This window comes from Zeus faber (assembly GCF_960531495.2).
Source record: "Zeus faber genome assembly, chromosome: 9".
In the NCBI taxonomy this organism is placed as follows: domain Eukaryota; kingdom Metazoa; phylum Chordata; class Actinopteri; order Zeiformes; family Zeidae; genus Zeus; species Zeus faber.
The window spans coordinates 10,056,572-10,074,960 of record NC_137197.1 but is presented as its reverse complement, the minus strand read 5'-3'; the positions used below and the strand labels follow the sequence as shown (position 1 = coordinate 10,074,960).

At 45.2% G+C, this 18,389-nt stretch overlaps 1 protein-coding gene across 2 annotated transcripts in view; it reads left to right on the top strand.

Annotated features, from left to right (window-relative positions):
• Window positions 1-18,028, top strand: part of LOC307235319 (tumor necrosis factor receptor superfamily member 19-like) — an 18,966-nt gene extending 938 nt beyond the window's left edge. Inside the window, exons 2-11 of one of the 2 annotated variants that reach the window (XR_013844334.1) lie at window positions 392-484; window positions 857-970; window positions 7,415-7,593; window positions 7,922-8,007; window positions 14,165-14,329; window positions 14,679-14,804; window positions 15,164-15,269; window positions 16,171-16,430; window positions 17,202-17,429; window positions 17,642-18,028. Coding sequence is in view for 1 of the 2 variants with exons in the window: in XM_080007355.1 (XP_079863481.1) it covers window positions 419-484; window positions 857-970; window positions 7,415-7,593; window positions 7,922-8,007; window positions 14,165-14,329; window positions 14,679-14,804; window positions 15,164-15,269; window positions 16,171-16,430; window positions 17,202-17,206 (1,107 nt within the window). In the remaining variant the exon portion in view is untranslated. Of the gene's footprint in view, window positions 1-391; window positions 485-856; window positions 971-7,414; window positions 7,594-7,921; window positions 8,008-14,164; window positions 14,330-14,678; window positions 14,805-15,163; window positions 15,270-16,170; window positions 16,431-17,201 lie in introns of both variants that reach the window. The other variant, XM_080007355.1, reaches the window with a different exon arrangement.
• Window positions 18,029-18,389: the final 361 nt, after the last annotated feature.

Sequence of the window (18,389 nt, the reverse complement as noted above, 5' to 3'; positions counted from 1 at the left end):
CAAACATAATTAAAGGTATCAAAAGTAAAAGTACTTGTCATATCCAGTGCCCCGATATAACAGACCCTCTATTACAGAACGTGCATATCCTTATTACAATTCACAATCAAAAATAATGTGTCATAGTGATTAACAATGATTTGGGCGTAACGAACAATTGATCCAAATGTATCAGTTTGATACAAGCAGTTTCTGATTTATTTTATTATTATTATTATTATTTTCAAAACCTAAAGTAACAGGACTGTGATAGAAGTGTGATAGAGTAAAACATATTTATATTTGCTTTGGATGTGGTGAAGTAAAAAATCCAAAGTCTCAGAAACTGGACACAAACACTCTCCACGTACATATTGTACTTCGTAACTGGGTATACCTTTTCTTTTTACAGCTGCTGATGAAAAGTAGTTAAATCACAATGGCCTGGATGCTTCAGCACGCCTTCTTCCTTATACTGATTGTACAAATCCTCCAATCATTTCTTGTAAGTATGTTAAGGCATTTACACATTTTTGGCAATATTTTGCCACGGCATGCCTCCATAGCTTGTGATTTTTCCATGAACATTCAATTTTTTTTCCAGAAGCATATACAGTGCAGTTACTGTTTGTATACACATTCATTTTCTGCAGAGGCTTTGCTTACATTTGTATAGTATCATTTAGATGTAGTACAATATTGTCAAACTTGTTTTCAGTAAAGAATCAGACTCCTGGCTTGGAACACTGGATCTATTGTTGGCGGATTACGATGCATGGCTCTGTATTCGGCGTGTATTATCTGGTGCTGATGAAAGTCGTGGTGAAACGCAGGAATCCCTGACAGCCCTTTATGCGCACGGCTGTTCCCCTCTCAGATTCCTGTGCGCGCCGAGGAGGAGACCAGAGAATGCAGGGAACTGGAGTACAAGGACCAGTTTGGGAACTGTAAACCCTGCAAGCAGTGTGACGCCGGGCAGGAGCTATCAAAGGTTGGATTCCTTAAAAACCTGCCCAAAAATAGCATTGAAACCAAAATCAGGCTTTATATGTCCAATTTTACATATATATATATATATATATATATATATATATATATATATATATATATATATGTAATGTGGGGGTTAGTAACAACAAAATAGGTCAGTCGTATTGACTGAAACCTAGGGGATAGGGGGGGGGGGGGGGCAAGATGAATTATTACCCCAGTGAGAAAACCAAATGTTCTGTTCATGAAAAGAATGGACGTCCTTGTTTAAAGAAGTGTATCCTATTATTTATTACTTCCTCTCTTTCATGGGGTGAACGGCCAAATCGCTATTAGCTCTTGTAGAACACCGATCCTTCTTTAATCAGTCACACCCATACTTCTGACCTTCTGGGGCTGAATGGATGCCATTGTTTCTCCAAAAGCAGCCCGGCCAACTCATTGTCTCCGCTGTCTCAAGCAAGCCGTGCCTAAGCTTGCTGCTCACCCAGTTTGGAATACTTTATTTTTTTTAACAACCACTTGATCTCGTAAAATGTGTGTGTGTGTGTGTGTGTGTGTGTGTGTGTGTGTGTGTGTGTGTGTGTGTGTGTGTGTGTGTGTGTGTGTGTGTGTGTGTGTGTGTGTGTGTGTGTGTGTGTGTGTGTGTGTGTGTGTGTGCGTTGTACAAACAGGCCTGTATGGTGTTCGTAAAGTTTTGTAAGAAGAGGCTTTCCTCTTGGCCTGTTACTTATTCACCCACTTAAACGTACCCACAGGTAAGTGTAGGTGAAATGAGAATCACCGTTGACATCTGTTGCACACATGCGTTGAGGCCTGGCTTCCTTTAATCCCGCTCCACACAGACATGCACTCTGTGGTTGCTAACACGCTTCACTAGTCCTCGTGTTCCTCTGCCAGCTCAATAATCATGAATGCCGCTCGGCGCCCTGGGGTCCTGGTTAATAATTGGCTGCCTCATTTGTTCTCTGAAGGTAGTGGGGATGCCGGCTCACAGAGGAGACCTGGGCCACGAGGTTTACAAACTTTCCCAGAGTCGGGAGCTCTGATCTGAGATTTGCGAAAGCGGGACAACTCGTTAATTTTTATAAAAGAGAGTGAAAAAACCAAAGAAAAAAAAAAACCTCTCTGATTTCAGACCAGCGCAACGTTAAAATCCCTCTGTGTGGCCACCGTAGCAATTCTGGAGGAATGTGTCCCAGTTTGCTCTGGAAGTCTGCTGGTGCGTCTCTCTCTCCGAGGCGGACGGACAAACATCAATTAGCTCTTCCACACTGACTGTGGCAATAAAAAGAACCACCCACACAGACGGAACATCCTCTACAATGAACCATTCTCTTTCTCTCTCTCTCTCTGAACCTCCCTCTCTCTCTCTCTCGCTCTCTCTCTTTGGATTCTTCCTTCATCAATGGCTCCCTACCTTGTAGCTTTGTGTTTTGGACTTCACGATGACACGTGATTAAGTAGGGAGTGAATTGCTTAGAAAAGGGGGCAAAAAAACAAACGGCAAGTTGACTTTGATGTGTCGACCGCATTGAAAATGTGTTGTGTTTTTTCCTCGGTTGCCCGAAGGACTGATTCCGCTTGTCACGGGAGAGAGAGAGAGGACAGAGCGAAAAGATTTATATTTCTGCAGTTTATCGATGTTCTAGTCACAGGATGGCTATCAATCAATACCATAGTAGGCATTCCTGTATTTCTAGAAAGATGCACAGTGCATTAGGGCAATTCTGGAGAGCCGAAGAGAACCCAGATGTGTGGTAATCCGGCATAGGTAATGAAAGAGGAGGGACACAGATCGGGGGGAAGGATGGCACGCTGCTCCGAGCAACCGGCATTGAATTGGTCATTGTTTCACGAGCAGATCAGATGACTAGTCCTCCCAGGAGAGGCTTGTGCTTCCCTGCTAATCTCTCAGGTATCTCCCAGTCTGAACATGCTCGAGGTCCCAGCCAGTACTCCCCTCTCCCACGGCTCCTCTTCCCTCCACGCCGCTGTTTTGCTTGGCCCCAAACTAGATCCAGAGACATAGGGGAAATGAGAGGGGGTAATGTACATGAAGCTGTTTTGGGGCTTGTGCTTATCTGTTTTCGTACTGGACATAGAAATCCACACTTGAACGCTGATCTGTCGTCACTTTCAACTGTTGTTGACTGCTCACAGTTAACAGTGGGTGCTACATTACATAGTCATTAATAACAATACAGGAGAGGTTTGTTTTTGTCTTTCCTTTTGTCTTTCAAAGGTTTTTAATTTTCTTTTGAGAAGACATTATGAACTTCGTACGACAAGCGTTTCAATTTCTCAGTTTTTAAGTTTCTTATTCCCTGAATCTCTGATTTATAAAAAAAAAAAAAAAAAATGTTTAAAATGGATCTCATCTGTTTCACTATCTGACACACAATGTCAGCAGTAATTAGTTTTGACTGTGGGGCATTTTGTCTTGACGCAACCAGCCAGCTGGGAAGTTGTGGAACACCTTATGAGGAACTTTCTAATATATGTTTAAGGGAATATACCATATACATAGAACATAAATACTGATCAGCCAGTGTAGCTCCCCCTTGTGCCGCCAAAACAGCTCTGACCCCTGGAGGCATGGACTCCACAAGACCTCTGAAGGTGTCCTGTGGTATCTGGCACCAAGACGTTAGCAGCAGATCCTTTAAGTCCTGTAATGCCTTTGGCACCCTACACAATTTTCAAAGTGGTCAGATCACTGTACTATTCACACTACACAACTTTCTGTCTTGTGATCGAAAATTTTGCAGTCTTGTGGTTTGCACACTCCATGACTAATCATCGACAGGGGGTCACACATTACAAGCTCTTTCGCTAGGAGGAATCCCTGACTCGTTTGTCGGGTCTCCAAACTGCGTAACACACGCAAGAATTGACACCGGAAATGACGCGATACCATGTGCGGGACAGGATAATACTTTTTTTTTTTAATCATATTTGTGATCACTGTAAAAACTAATAAAAGCAGAATTTAAATAAGAAATGTATAATAAGGTATGTTGCATGTTTCTGGCTGCTGCTCCGTGCGCTGATGCCCCCCGTCAGTCCTTCTTGACTCCCCCACCCCTGTGTCTGCTCTCATTGGCTGCAGGTCATTGGGTCACTCCTGAGTCGACCCCAACACGACCAGATATTAAACCTGCCCGATATCTCGCTGGCATCTGCGAGCGCTTGGCGAGCAGTGGGATTGCAATGTGAGAAGTTCAGACCATGATTGGTTTTTTTTCTATGATTTTGCGCTGATCTGGAGCTTTGCTCGGCGATCTCCAAATACCTGCTAGCGTGTGGAAAATCAGGCCAGGATCACGTAGTCTGAACTCGGCATAAGTTGTGAGGTGAGCCCCCATGGATTGTTGTTCCAGCACATACCGCCGATGCTCGATCGGATTGAGATCTGGGGAATTCGGAGGCCAAGTCAACACCGTGAACTCTTTGTCATGTCCCTCAAACCATTCTTGCAGTGTGGCAGGGCTCATTATCTTGCGGAAAGAGGCCACTGCCATCAGGGAATACCGTTGCTATGAAGGGGTGTACTTGGTCTGCATCAATGTTTAGGTAGGTGCTATGTGTCAAAGTAACATCTACATGAATGCCAGCAGCCAAGATTTCCCAGCAGAACATTGCCCAGAGCATCACACTGCCTCCGCCAGCTTGTCTTCTTCCCATAGTGCATCCTGGTGCCATCGCTTCCTCACGACGTAAAGGAAAATATGATTCATCAGACCAGGCCTCCTTCTTCCATTGCTCCATGGTCAAGTTTTGACGGTCAGGTGCCCATTGTTGGTGCTTTCGGCGGTGGACTGCATATGCACTCTGACTTGTCTGCAGCTATGCAGCCCCCTGTATGTTCTGACACATTTCAACTATAATCAGCATGAACTTTTTCAATTGTTTGTGTTACAGTAGCTTTTCTGTGGTATCGGACCAGACACCACACAAGATCTGCCCTTTCGGAGATGCTCTGACCCAGTCGTCTAGCTATCACAATTTGGCACTTGTTAAAGTTGCTCAGATCCTTACACTTGCCTATCTTGCTTCCAACACATCAACTTCAAGAACTGACTGTTCACTTGCTGCCTAATATATCCCACCCCTTGATAGGTGCCATTGGAACGAGATGAGCAATATTATTCACTACACCTGTCAGTGGTTTTAATGTTGTGACTGATAGGTGTAGATAATGTTAGGCTGATGTAAAATGAAAATAGGATGTACTTTTTAAAATTCTATTTCCCATAAATAATCCATTTCCATGCCTTTTTTTTTATTAATTATCGTTGAATATTATCTCTCACCGAGATACTGCAGCCGTGCTTGATCAGGTTTGGGTGTTTGCTAATCCATTGAGCCGTGTTCCCTGGGACAATGGCGTGAAAGACATTGCTCTTGGATGTGCAGTGCTGCCTGGTTGGCGTGGGGGCAGTAGAGGGCTCAAGTTCCCTTTTGTCTCAATGCCCTACCCTGTTGTGTGGTTCTTTGTACTTGGCACCAGCCTGGGTCCTGCCATGTGGTGCCACATGGACAGAACATGTGCCAGCGCTGCATTATGTGTGCATCGGGGGGGTCTTGGATGCTCCCTGGGCCTCTTCCTTAATTTGTAAATGGGTCACACCACTCTGAACGACCCTGAGACGTTTGGGGGTTGGATGTTTGGTGGTCAGTTCCACAAGGTACGGTGCCGCACCGCCATGCTGGGTTCACCCTCTGCAAAAGACGACTTCCACGGAAACACAAGATCCCGTGCCACACTAGCGCCCATCCAAGACGCCTTTATTCACTCTCAGTCACTCATCCACCACCTAATCTTTCTTGCTTCCCCTCTCTCTCTCTGGTCTCCTCCACCCTTCTCCCTCCCTCCGCCGCTGTTCCCGGCTGGAGAGCCGATCCATATAAGGAGAGATCACAACAACAGCTGCAGCGGTCCAGCTCTCGCTGTGCCCCTGTGGACGGCACCCTGGCCTGGGGTTCAATGTCAGGCTCGTGTGTTTGGCTGGAGGAGATAAATTCCTCGTCTTCTTTCCCGACTCTGCGGTGCCATCACACAATCACATCTCTGCCTCTATCTATTTTTTTCCCCTGCCAGGGTGTTCCAACAACCCCCCCCCTCATCCCTCTCCCACCCACATATCGAACTCTCGTGCCCACATTCCAGTGCGACTGCGTGCCCAGGCAGTGAAATGGGACACGGGCGAAGAGAGACGGGAAGAGAGAAGCACCGCGTTTGAAGTTGACCTTCACTTTAATGACATATGAGCCCAACCTCCCCTCCCAATCCATCTTCCTGGCTTGGGAATTCAGCGTAGCTTGAGCAGGAGACCAATGGACATCAGGACAGCAGCTGGCCTCGAGTCGCAATGTATGATGTCGTCACCCCCTCGTAGCGCCCTTCCACCTAATTTGGCCTACAGAGATAGCAGCAGCAGCAGCAGCAGCAGCAGGGGTATCTTCAGTCTATTGGAGATTGAACTCGTCCACTATTCGTGCTCGTTCCACTGTTAAGTCATAGGTTTAGGCAGAACAGAGACAAAACAGGACAAGAATGTACGACCTATGCAAAGAAAAAAGGCCTAGTACTGACGGAGATACAATGGTTTACAGGGACTGGGGAGATACAATTATTTCTGAGTGCAAACTGGGTCGGTGTCCACTGCATGTCAATGTGGAAGGCAGTAATCATACATCAAAATGTTTTGTGTGAGCGTGACGTGTATTGTTTCTTGATATACGGATATGTGTTTTTGCTTTTGATTAACCTATCCATTTTTTACGCTTGCATATTAAATGTAACCAATATGAACATACTATGAGCACAGATTTGAAAAGTGTCTGGCACTGTGGTTTTATGTCTGCTGTGGGAAACTGCCAGCCACGGCAAGTTTATCATCAGATCAGACACACTAGTGGTTGAAAACTGTGCTTTTTAAGTGCACTTCATGTTGTGGAATGCGGGCGGAAAAAAAGATGAATGCATTCTTATTTTGCCCATATACTTCTCCCTAATCCTCTCCCCTTTGCAGACCAAAGCGTTGCCTTTGCGCTCCGGCCTCTCAATCAACAGGACTGCTTGGAGATGGAGCCGGACAAAAAAAAAAACACAGCAATAAACTCACAATAATACAACAGTGGGTGTCCCCTGGGCCCTCTGTTATTTAAATGCCCGGCCATTCTGGGTCCTGCAGCGGAAGGCCATTCATTCATACCCAGAGAGTCAGGGAGATTATTGCCAGTGTAAAATAGAGTCTCAAAAGAGGCCTGCCATTGTTCTCCTCGGTTCTCGGGAGCCAAGATCATTCTTTAATTCCAGACCCCTGGCTGTCCACATTCAGACCCCTTTTAAAAACAACCCCCCCTAACCCTAACCACCACCACCACCACCACCCGTCCCACCTCTTACCCAGGGTATTTCTCCTGTTAATCCTCGCAGGAATGTGGCTTCGGTTACGGAGAGGATGCCCGGTGCGTGCCCTGTCGGAGCAGTCGCTTCAAGCAGGAGCGGAGCCTGCAGAAGTGCAAACCCTGCCTGGACTGTGGGCTCATCAACCGCTTCCAGAAGGGAAACTGCTCCACCACCAGCAATGCTGTGTGCGGCGACTGTCTGCCAGGGTGAGAGGAGAGCGCACTGCAGCTCAGACACCCTGACAGCGCAGCATGCTTGGAGGACGGCGTTTATCTGTTTCTTTTTTCTGTCACTTGTGCTGTGTGTGCAAGGATCAGACCGAGGTCATCGACAAGGTTAATTGTTTAAACCAACGTTAAAAAAAGAGGCTCTAGCAAGACACCAACGTTAGTCTTTCATTAGTGTATCTATTAATTAAACACTGACATACTATTCTAACCGAAGAGCTTTACACAAACAATAGATGTGTTCACTCTGCTCAATTTCGGCAATGTGCCTTTATGCTAACTTAATGTCCTTCTGCGCTTTTGACAGATATTACAGGAAGACGAAGCTTAGTGGATTTCAAGACATGGAGTGCATACCCTGTGGGGACCCTCCGCCTCCCTACGAACCTCACTGTAAGCTCTTCCTCCTCCCTCCCCCCTCTCCTCACGGCTGACCTTACATTAGACGGATGTACGTCCAGTACATCTTCATGTGCCCATGTCACATACAAGTTCACCTTCTGAGATCAAAAAGAGGTGCACAGTGACCTGAAAGAAAACTGAACAGAAACCGACAGGCACACTATTGAACTCCCGAAAAACCACTGCCAACTCCAAAAGGCACGGCAGGCAGTAATGCCACAACCCAGCACATGTTGTATAAATGGCACAAGGTCATTATTAAAGTAAGCAGAGCCACAGGCCCTAGTGGACAGAGACAATCATCTTCCTTCAATCATTTACCTTTAATTTTTAGGTCTCAGAAAGCCCGGACTACTACTCTTCACGTCCAATATTTGGCAATATTTTTACTTTGTGCTTGAAAAACTATTTTAACTTTATTATGACTACACCGTAGTCATAATAAAGTATGGTTTAAAATCTGGTTGAGCGCAAAATAACAATGGGACATACAAATAGTTAAATACCCTTGTGATTCTAGACTTCCACATAACGCCAGTAGGCCTGTGAACTTATACCTTTGATAATTGAGTGTGACTTCCTGATGGCAGTTGCGGCTGCAGCTGTTTTTAGGAGGCTTTTGGAAGCACAGGCACCCTAGCCGTCCTGGCCAGGTCTAGCACCCCTCTGTTAAGTAAATGGAGACAGCCCTGAAATATTGGACAAAGCGGCAAAAAAAAAAGAAAAACTATTTACTCTTTACTCAAATATCCCCCAGATATAAATATTTTGTCTGCAGTCGTAAAATGTTTGGTTTTTCACTTTCCCCTTGCGTCTCCCGCATTCCTTTCAAGCCCGTGTTTAGTTAATAGATTATTTTTCCATTATTTAATAACTCGCAGCATTACTAGTGTAATGACCACAGGCCCTGGGCTCCTACTGTCCACCTGCCCGTCCGTCCGTTCACATGCAGGGCTTTTCATTTCCATAACAGAGCTCCTTTCAAACAAAATGGCCATTGTCTCCCGAAACATAACTGGCGGTTAATTCCTATGGGGAGTCTCAGCTTTTCCAAGTGTTTGAAAGTCCTGCTCCCTCCCTCTGGTGTTATCTGGCGGAGGGTGATGAAAACTTAAAGGGCAGAGCCTTCTAATAGGCCACGTTGGCCGGGGGCAACGCTGCAGCTGTGCAGGGGACGCTGTCTGGACCGGACTGTAAATCCTGTAACCTCCCCCCGCGCACACACACAGACACACACACACACACACACAGACACTCATGAATTCGCCCCTCCTGCCTTCTTCCCTGTGTTTTACTCCGCTGGTTTGTGGAGCTGAGTGAAAATGAGATTGGGTTTTTATGGACCCCTCAAGCCTCTTTAATGCGTTTCATCTGCCACCATTCCACTGTGACAGTCTTTAAATGTCACAGTGGAATTCTGGAAGCTGTCGGTACTCAACACACATTGATGCAGGCAGGCAGACAGACAGACAGCCAGACAGCCGGTTGCACCAGCACACACGCAGGCCGCGTGCACGTGCGCGCACCAGCACACGGACGAGTCGCGTCACGTACAGGCCAGCATGTGCCGGCACTCATCTCTCTCTCTCTCTCTCTCTCTCTCTCTCTCTCTCTCTCTCTCTCTCTCTCTCGATTCGGTGCCGTTTTCTTTCTGATCACCCTCGGCAGGACCAGCTGCTCGAAACCCGTTTTTTGATTTGTAGCCGCGGTGCGACTGCTGTTTACCTTCTCGCTTTAAGAAGCCGCGGCGGTGGGCTGTCTGGAGGCAGGTTCAGCCGTCGGAGCGCTGAACCTCTGACCCTCCTGAAAAACCTCAAGCCTCCATTTGAAAGAAATGTGCTTTGCCTCTGTCTCTCCTGATAAACGAGTTGGCTTTGAGAACAGTTTGTGCTGTTGAATTTAACCGCAAAACAAGGGACAGGTTGTACCAGACTTGGCATGGCACACAACTAAACAACAAAACTAAAAAACAATCGTCTATTTCGTCATCTTTCTTTGTCTGTTATCTTAAGAGTTGTGCTCCCATTGGGTTTTCTGACTTTTTGCACACATATAAAACACACTTATCAATTCTAAACTATTACTTCATCACAATGAACAATCTTGGGATTTTTTTCTCAGTAATAACTTTGTTACCCATCACATAAGATAACGTAAGAAAAAGCTTGATTAATTCCGGAGGGAAATTCAGGAACATTAATTCAGCAATAACAATGCCTGCTGCACCTGCTTACATTCCCTTTAAGCTGCACCTAAAATTACATTTGTGACTGAGATCAAAAGTTCAATAAAATGTATTAAAAAAAAAAAAAAAAATATATATATATATATATATATATATATATATATATATATATATATATATATATATATATATATATATATATATATATATATATATATAATATCAATGACAGCTTAAAATCCACTTTAATACAAACAAGTCAGCTATAAATGAATATCTATTTTTGATAAATTGTTCAGAATGGCCAAACCTGTCGTTTTACAGCAAATGGCCAAATTCTATCCAAAACAAAGTTTGCCGAAACATTTTCCATTTATTTCTTAATTCTTGTACTTGGGATAGGACCTTGTTCCATGTTTCACCAAGAACCACTGCGTGGGCCTCATAGGGACAGCAGATGAAGAGCCCGTGGAGGTGCAAAGTGGTGCTTCTTTTATTGCCAGTGTCCCTGGAGTTCAGCATTCCATAGAGTCAACAGGCGGCGACGCTACCAAAGCCCGTGCTTTATTGGCGGAGTGCGGTGGGGAGATAAAATCAGCAGGTGAAGCCTCTTCAATGGGCCAGTGTTTGTCTGTGTTTGCCACAGCTGTTGAGTCGCGATAACAAGCCGGCTTTGTGGTGCGTGTGGGTCGTTGTGTGTGGGGGTGGGGGTTGCTCACCTTGGCCGAGTTGGACGTTAATCAGCATCTTTACAATAAACGTAATCCTGGACACTAAATTAGACCCAAGCAGCCACAGGATTATGGTTTGCAATTCAGACAAATTGCTACAATAGATGTCATGCTGTGTAAAGGCGATATGTGGTATAAAAGGGGTGGAAACAAGTCCTGCCACATTTTCGTAACGATAAAATCGTATCAATTAGGTCAAAAATATGGTTTGATCACATTGATTATTTTCTAAGCTCAGTTGCTGGAATTATTATTCAAGTTCTTGAAGACATACTTTTCAGTCGTCTTCAGTATAATAAATCAGACTGGTGATACTTTGTAGTATAGGTGGTTTCAAGGCAAATATATAACTTTGTTTATAGTGAGGGTTACAGTGTTTATTGAAACATTTAGCTTACATACATACATACATACATACATACATACATACATATATACTTACTTACTTACTTACTTACTTACTTACTTACTTACATACATATATACTTACATACATATATACTTACATACATACATACATCAATTTGGCAACATTTAGCACAATTTAGCTTTTTTTATTGGTTCAAATAAGTACAGTTTGAGTGTTTTCTTTCTTATTCTAATGATTTATTTAATGGCTGGTCATAACTCATCTTTGAGTGTGCATATCCATTCTTGGATAAACTTTTTTTTTTTTATTGTGCCTTCTGGGTCAAACAAATAAGCCTGGAGCGCTACGGTGATTTATGTTTTCCTCTCAGAAGGAATGTTAAAATACCCTTATCCCCTATTGGCTCGAATAAAATGTAAAATGCAAACCTTTCCAAAGCTTAAGTAATGTTTACATTGCACAACAAAGACCTCCTGGATGTGAAAAGGCTGAACCCAGCTCCGCTTATGACTAATGTGCAGAAAAACAAACAGCTCTGCAAAGGGGCCCTCATTTCAACCTTTTATTCTCAAACATAGTCAGTTCTTGTATTTTCTATACATTAAATTTATCGCAAACAATTCTTTTTGTTTACATTTGATAGTGGGCAAGTGATTAATTTTCATAGTACAGTGTGGCCTTGCTATTATTTCTGATTGCCCTGTTTGCTGAGTATAAACCCACACCCATTTTTATCATGGATACTGTATATAATTTTTTTTGATCACCAATCTTTATCAGAAGGCACTTATTTTAATCTATGTCACCTTCAAAGGCATGTCCCATGGTCAAACTATTTTTTTTGTTTGTTTTGAGAAGAGCTTCAAGGCTTTCAGATGCTTAGATGAGAGAACGTCCCTTCATGATTCACTGTGCTAATCTAACTATAAAGGAAGGAATCTCTGTCTGTGTGTCCTTCGATTATCTAGACATCCGTTCATCAGATCTACTTCGCACTTAGTGGGTGTGTCGGTGGGGACCCAAGGATGTGCAGTGTCGAATTTGATGCAATTTGGACACACGACAAGCGTATTATATTAATAAACAACGAGCTGGCGGGGCTTCCTGTAAGAAACGGCAAGCCAACAGGGGGCGGGGCTTCCCGTGAAAGTAATTCGGCCCGTTCCGAACAGGGATGTTTAGTGCGGACACGCGACACGTGTAATATTAATAAACTTTGAATAAATAAGCGAACAGCGAGTTTATCCAAAAGTGCGACTTGGGTGTTTTCTTTTTCCTGCGACCTTTACCAGCAGGCATGTTTTGAATGGGCACTGCTAAATTAGAAGTGTGTGGATTAAATTTAAATGTATTTAAGTATATAAGGTTGTTTTTTTTGAATCCATAAAGACAAACTCATACATTTGTCACATCGACAATGATAAGTGATACATTTTCAAAAAATGTTATAAAAATGTTTTATTCGAATGTGAGACTGTAGAGGAAAAAAAAGATGGATGGATGGGCTTTAATGGTGAGTTGATGAGAATTAAATTCCCAAGTGTGCGTTAAATTTGCCTTTTACTAATATTTTACACACAGAATTTGTTTTGACGTCTCAAAAACCATAATCCATGTATTGCGCATGGAAGGTCTCTCCCACGAAACTTCGCCAAAGGAATTTGGCTGCCAATAAAGAACCATGCTCTAACAGCCAGGCCCATTTGGCTTAAGTCGGGATCTCCAGGATAAAACCTAGAAATGTAGTCCTGATGCTTCATATTTGTGGGAACACGTTTAATGAGCAACATTTTCAAAGCCAAAAAAAGCCTTGATGTTTCTGTGTGAATGGCTCTGGCTGTCTTTCACACACACACACACAGGCACACACACACACACACACACACACACACGTTTAAACACATCATAAACAAACTCCAAAACAGAAGCATATCGAACACAAATGTTTGATATCTGCCTGTTGGACTTCAAACTCTTGCTCATGTTACCTATGCATCTACAGTATGTATGATGGGGTGCGCGCGCACACACACACACACACACACACACACACACACACAGATATTATCCAGCATCTGGACTCTATGTCTGCATGTTCCCTTGATCACAGACTTAATGATGGGGCTGTGTGTGACTAGCATGTGAGGGCGTGAAGGCCTGAGGGGTAAGGGAGGAAAAATGTCTGTAAATTATCTTCTGGTGGGGGGGGGGGGAGGGGGGCGGGTGTGCAGAGGGAATCCACCATAGGCGTTTTCCCTTTGAACTGCTTTTTTTTTTTTCCCCCCCTTTCGTGTCACCCCCATTCTGCGGTAGTTAGGAGGAGAGAAATTATCTGTCTCGTCATTATACCTTGACCCGGGTCAACGCTCCAGTCTCGTACGATCCTCGGATTTTTTCACATGACTATTAATCATCGTGAAATCATCATCACTGAAAGCACAACGCAGGAAAAACCATTTGCCACCCAAGTCTATTATTCATAGTCAAAGAACTTGTTGAACGATGAGGTGGAAGAACGGATTATCATGGCAATCACTGGGAATTTTACACGGTATCTTATATCACAACACCTGCCTCTCCATGTGAAACTCCATGTCAACAATGTCAAAAATGTCAAAATAATGAGGTGCATCACACTGCACTATACAGGATGTTAATGTTAAGACTTAAACTACTTGTATAAATAAAACTAATATTTTGTACCTCAGAAGAGATGAGAAATCTTAGGTCAAATCTTCCGATCGTGAATCGGTAGACTACTGTCTTCTTTTCATGAACTATCAAATACCAAATTATTGCCCAATGGTACTAATGGTGAGATGCCCCACTTGTTCTGACTCGTCCCCCGTCGTCTCTCTGCAGGCAGCGGGCGTGTGAACCAGGTGCCGCTGCCCTCCGTGGCCACCAGCCCGCGGGACATGGCCCTGGCCGCGGTCATCTGCAGCGCCCTGGCCACGGTGCTGCTGGCCCTGCTGGTGCTCTGCGTCATCTACTGCAAGAGACAGCTGCTGGAGAAGAAGCCCAGCGGTGAGGATTCAGACGTTCCATCCATCCATCCATGGGACGCCAACCCGTCCCAGGGTCACGACACGCAAACATCCCTTCACACCGATGGGCAATGGAAGGTCTAGGGAGGGTTATGCAACCGCCCAACACAGATTATGACCACGTTAGCACCAAAGCTAGGATCATAGTGGTTTTTGTTTTGGTTTTCGTAATCATACGGAAGATTTATTTCCACCCTGATCTTTTCTACGTTCATTAATGCCACCAGTGAGAGACACCAATGACCAGTGAGAGACCAAGGTATTTGTTGTATATAAATGACGTTGACCAGCGTCCTTGCGCTGATTGTGTCCAAACCTTTCCCTTTCAGCCTCTTTGAGGTTGCAGGACGGCCCCTACGGTGGTGCAGAGCTCTCCTGTCTGGACCAACGCTGGCTGCATGACTTCCCCGAGACACCCTGCTGCCAGTGCCACCTGGGCCCGGGACATACCTGCGGTAGGTCCTGATCCAGAAACAGTTGACTTTTGTTGTCATGGCCTGGACTGTGAGATATTGTTTTCCTGACAATCCAACAGTCGTTGCGCCATCCGGGCAGACAATTCGTTGACGCTTCCCCCAGTTGAATTGATTTTATTAACCTTTCCATTTTAGATTAGATTCATTTAATTCAAGTGTCTTAGACAGTGTCCGCTGAATTTAACACACACATTCCTTCTCTTGACTTTCCAAGATGCTGTGGAACAAACACATGGTTTCAGAGGCAGAGTGACGTTACGCAGCTGTTTTGGCCTTGCTTATTGCGGCAGGGTTGTTATCGCTGGCTGAAGATCTGTGCTGCTTCCTCTTGTCTCCAGGTCCGGTCCACTTGATCCCGTCTCTGTGCTGCGACGAGAGCTGCAGTCTGGGGCAGGACAGCCGAGGCAATAGCCCCTTCCAGTCCCAGATAAGCCTGGGTGACGGGTGAGGAGGCACTCATGGGTGCAATGCCATCACTGCGATTAAAAAAAACGCATAAGGAACAAGGGAGGGGAAGTAGGACTGAGATGGTCCCTCTGCCTCTTAAGGCAGGGGGGCGGAATGACACTTTTTGGACTCAAAACCTTCAGACCTTAGGACTGTTTCTTTTAATGTCCATAACCAGGAGCTGCTGCTGCAAAAAATTAAATAGATAAAAATTATGTTTTCATTGCATTAAAGCCTCACACAAGAAATAAGGCTGTAAAATATTTGCCCACCCCTTAACCTTTTAGGAAAAATTCCACCGTATCCAAAAAAAATACCAGAACATTTCTCAAAACTTGTCAAGTATGAAAATGACAGACAAAGGTTTGAATCCACTACATAATCCTTAAAATAGTAACTGACTTGATTTATATTTGCTCGGGAGTGTAGTACATTGTAGAAAAACAAAACAAAAAAAAAAACCGAGAGCTACAAAGGAGCGCTCAAAATGTCTGTGAGATACAGTCGTGGAAAGTTGGAGGACTTGAATATCCGTTGGAACCCGGTCAAGACCAACCTTGGCATACTGCACCAGTGTGAGACTTTGCCCAGATCAGACGCCGCTCTGAGCTGGGCCACTGTGAAATGAGGAGACGAATGGCAGTGGCCACGTACCAAAGAACCTACAAGTATTTATACACACGCCGTCAATATGCCAGAACCAGAGAAAACCAGGAGGGGACACGAGGGAAAGGCCCGGTCGGTGCTTCAGTCTCTTGGAACACTCTGAGATGAACTTCTTAAGGAAACGCTTACTTTCATTTCATCACCATCAAAGTTTTCGACGATTTAAAATGAACTGTCAAAAAATAAAAGTAGTAACGGGGCTCACACCGGTCCTCCTCGTCACCCTCCACAGAAACCCCAACGCCGACGAAGGGATCGCCGCGGCCAGCGTGGGACTCGGCCCCGAGACGTGGCCGCTCGCTCCGGGCCCGGAGCGTCCGCAGCGCCCCGAGCCGGCGGCGGGGACGGAGACTGAGACGGAAGGCCGCGAGCGCCGCGAACGGGCCGAAGGGGAACGTTGCAGGTCCGGCGAAGGCGTCCAGGCGGACTCGCCCGGGCGCAGCAGGCGGAGATCGGGCGAAGCCTCGACGGACGGCGAGTTGTCTTTGGAAGGTGAGAGATTTTTACCGTGGAGTCAACGATGGGAAGTAAAAACAACCCTCGCACCTTGTGTCGGGGAAGCGTTTCATTTTTCTAGATGTGGCCATTCGAGTGTGAAACGCTCCCCTGTGGGTTCACATGCACCACAAATGAAAATGTTTTTCTCTTTGTAAAGCAAAAGGGGCAGCAGGAACGCACACATCCTTAAACCCAGGAAACTACAGCGCTTGGGTAAACTCTGCCACAAAGGGACTTAACTGAGGGGAGACAATGGCCCTAACCTGATCCAAAAGCTATTCAAGCAAAACATCCAAGTTGCGTCCATTTTCCCCCCCTTCACAAAATCCTGACAACATACTTGATTCGTGTTGATGTAGGTTTTAAGGGGAGAAAGCGTTACTGTCGAATTCCCAATGCAGTTTCGGGGGCCAGAGCAGCCGTTCCCGATAGCAGAAAGCAACGGCACGGCAACGGGACACACCAGCCGCAGAGCGCGCGCTTTTCCCTCCGAGCCTTTCTTCAACAACTGCTGGGTCCTCTTTGAAGGGCAGGGACAGCGGCGTGTGCGTCCACCGAAAAAATAAAAATAAAATAAAATAAAACAGGAGTGCAAAGCTGGCTGGCTCCAGAAGCGAGGGGGAAGTGGCGGGGGGTGTTGGAGCCGAGCTCTTTGATGGAGACGAGAGGATACGGTTTTAACTCGAGCCAGCTCTGCTTGGATCCATTACTAATCATTACGTGTGTGTGTGTGTGTGTGTGGTTATTTTTTTTCCCCCTCTCCAGGATGAGATGGGTTGCTTTGGCTCATGTCCCGTCTTTGAACCCGCCCTGGACTCCACAACAGCCCCGGCCAGATCCTGTTTCATATTCACTCTCACTCCCACAGAGATCACGCCAGGCGCCCTCTGTGAGGTCACACCACCTCTGTCAGACCGCCTGCTAGTGGCATCAGAGTCCCTCATCAAAGGGACCCGAAATGGAATATGTACATATGCAATAGAGAGGAGGGTGGTAAGCACCAGTGTGGACGCAAAGGTCAACGGATTCAAAGCAAAGAAAAAAAATAATAATAATAATAATTCTAACGTGAGCTCAGTCTTCTCGAAGGTGAATTGAATGAAGTTCAAATGATAAAAGTTATCGATTTTCCATTTTCTTTTGTGTGTGTGTGTGTGTGTGTGTGTGTGTGTGTGTGTGTGTGTGTGTGTGTGTGTGTGAAATAGATGGAGGCTTTTCTGCACATCGGGCGTGTTGCTCCGCTTTGAGAACGTCTTGAATCTTCACGTGTAGGAGAAAAAAAGAAACTCACCGAACTTACCTTGAAGGTTATGTTTCAAGGAAGCTGTTGCGCTTTCATAGTGTGAGGCGCCGCACACTGAAAGCGCATTCAGATGACGCCGAGCAAGTTAAGACGATGAGGAATGTTTGTGACCCGATGTTCTTTTTTTTGTAGATACTGTAAAATAGTAAATAGCTCAATATTTTTCTAACATAGAAGTGACAATACGTTTGCATTTTTGACCAAGTTGTAGGGTTGGTGGTTGTGCAAGGACACTTCCACGCAGACATTCTATATCATTTTACACATTTGTAAATAAACAAACTACAAGAACAAATGCAGAATCGTTTTCTTTATTCTTTTTTTTTTACTTTCTAATGAAATCCAAGCTGTCAAATATTTCTGCCACTATCAGCCTGCAGCGCCAATGTAAACACGGCAATTTCAAATGTCCATCAAATACGTAAATGACAAAAAATCCGAACACCACCCGGTGTGACATGCACCTGCAGACACGTGGCCCGTCACACCTGCGGCACCTGCAAGAGCTGCTTCTGGACGCCGACCAGTCTGAGATCTGCCGGGCCAGTCCGGCACGGCAGCAGCTGCGGTCCCAGAGCCCGGACTCCCTGGACTCTGTTGAAAGACACGCAACAAGCCGCTCAAGCCTCCGGATTCTAGCGGCATCCGTG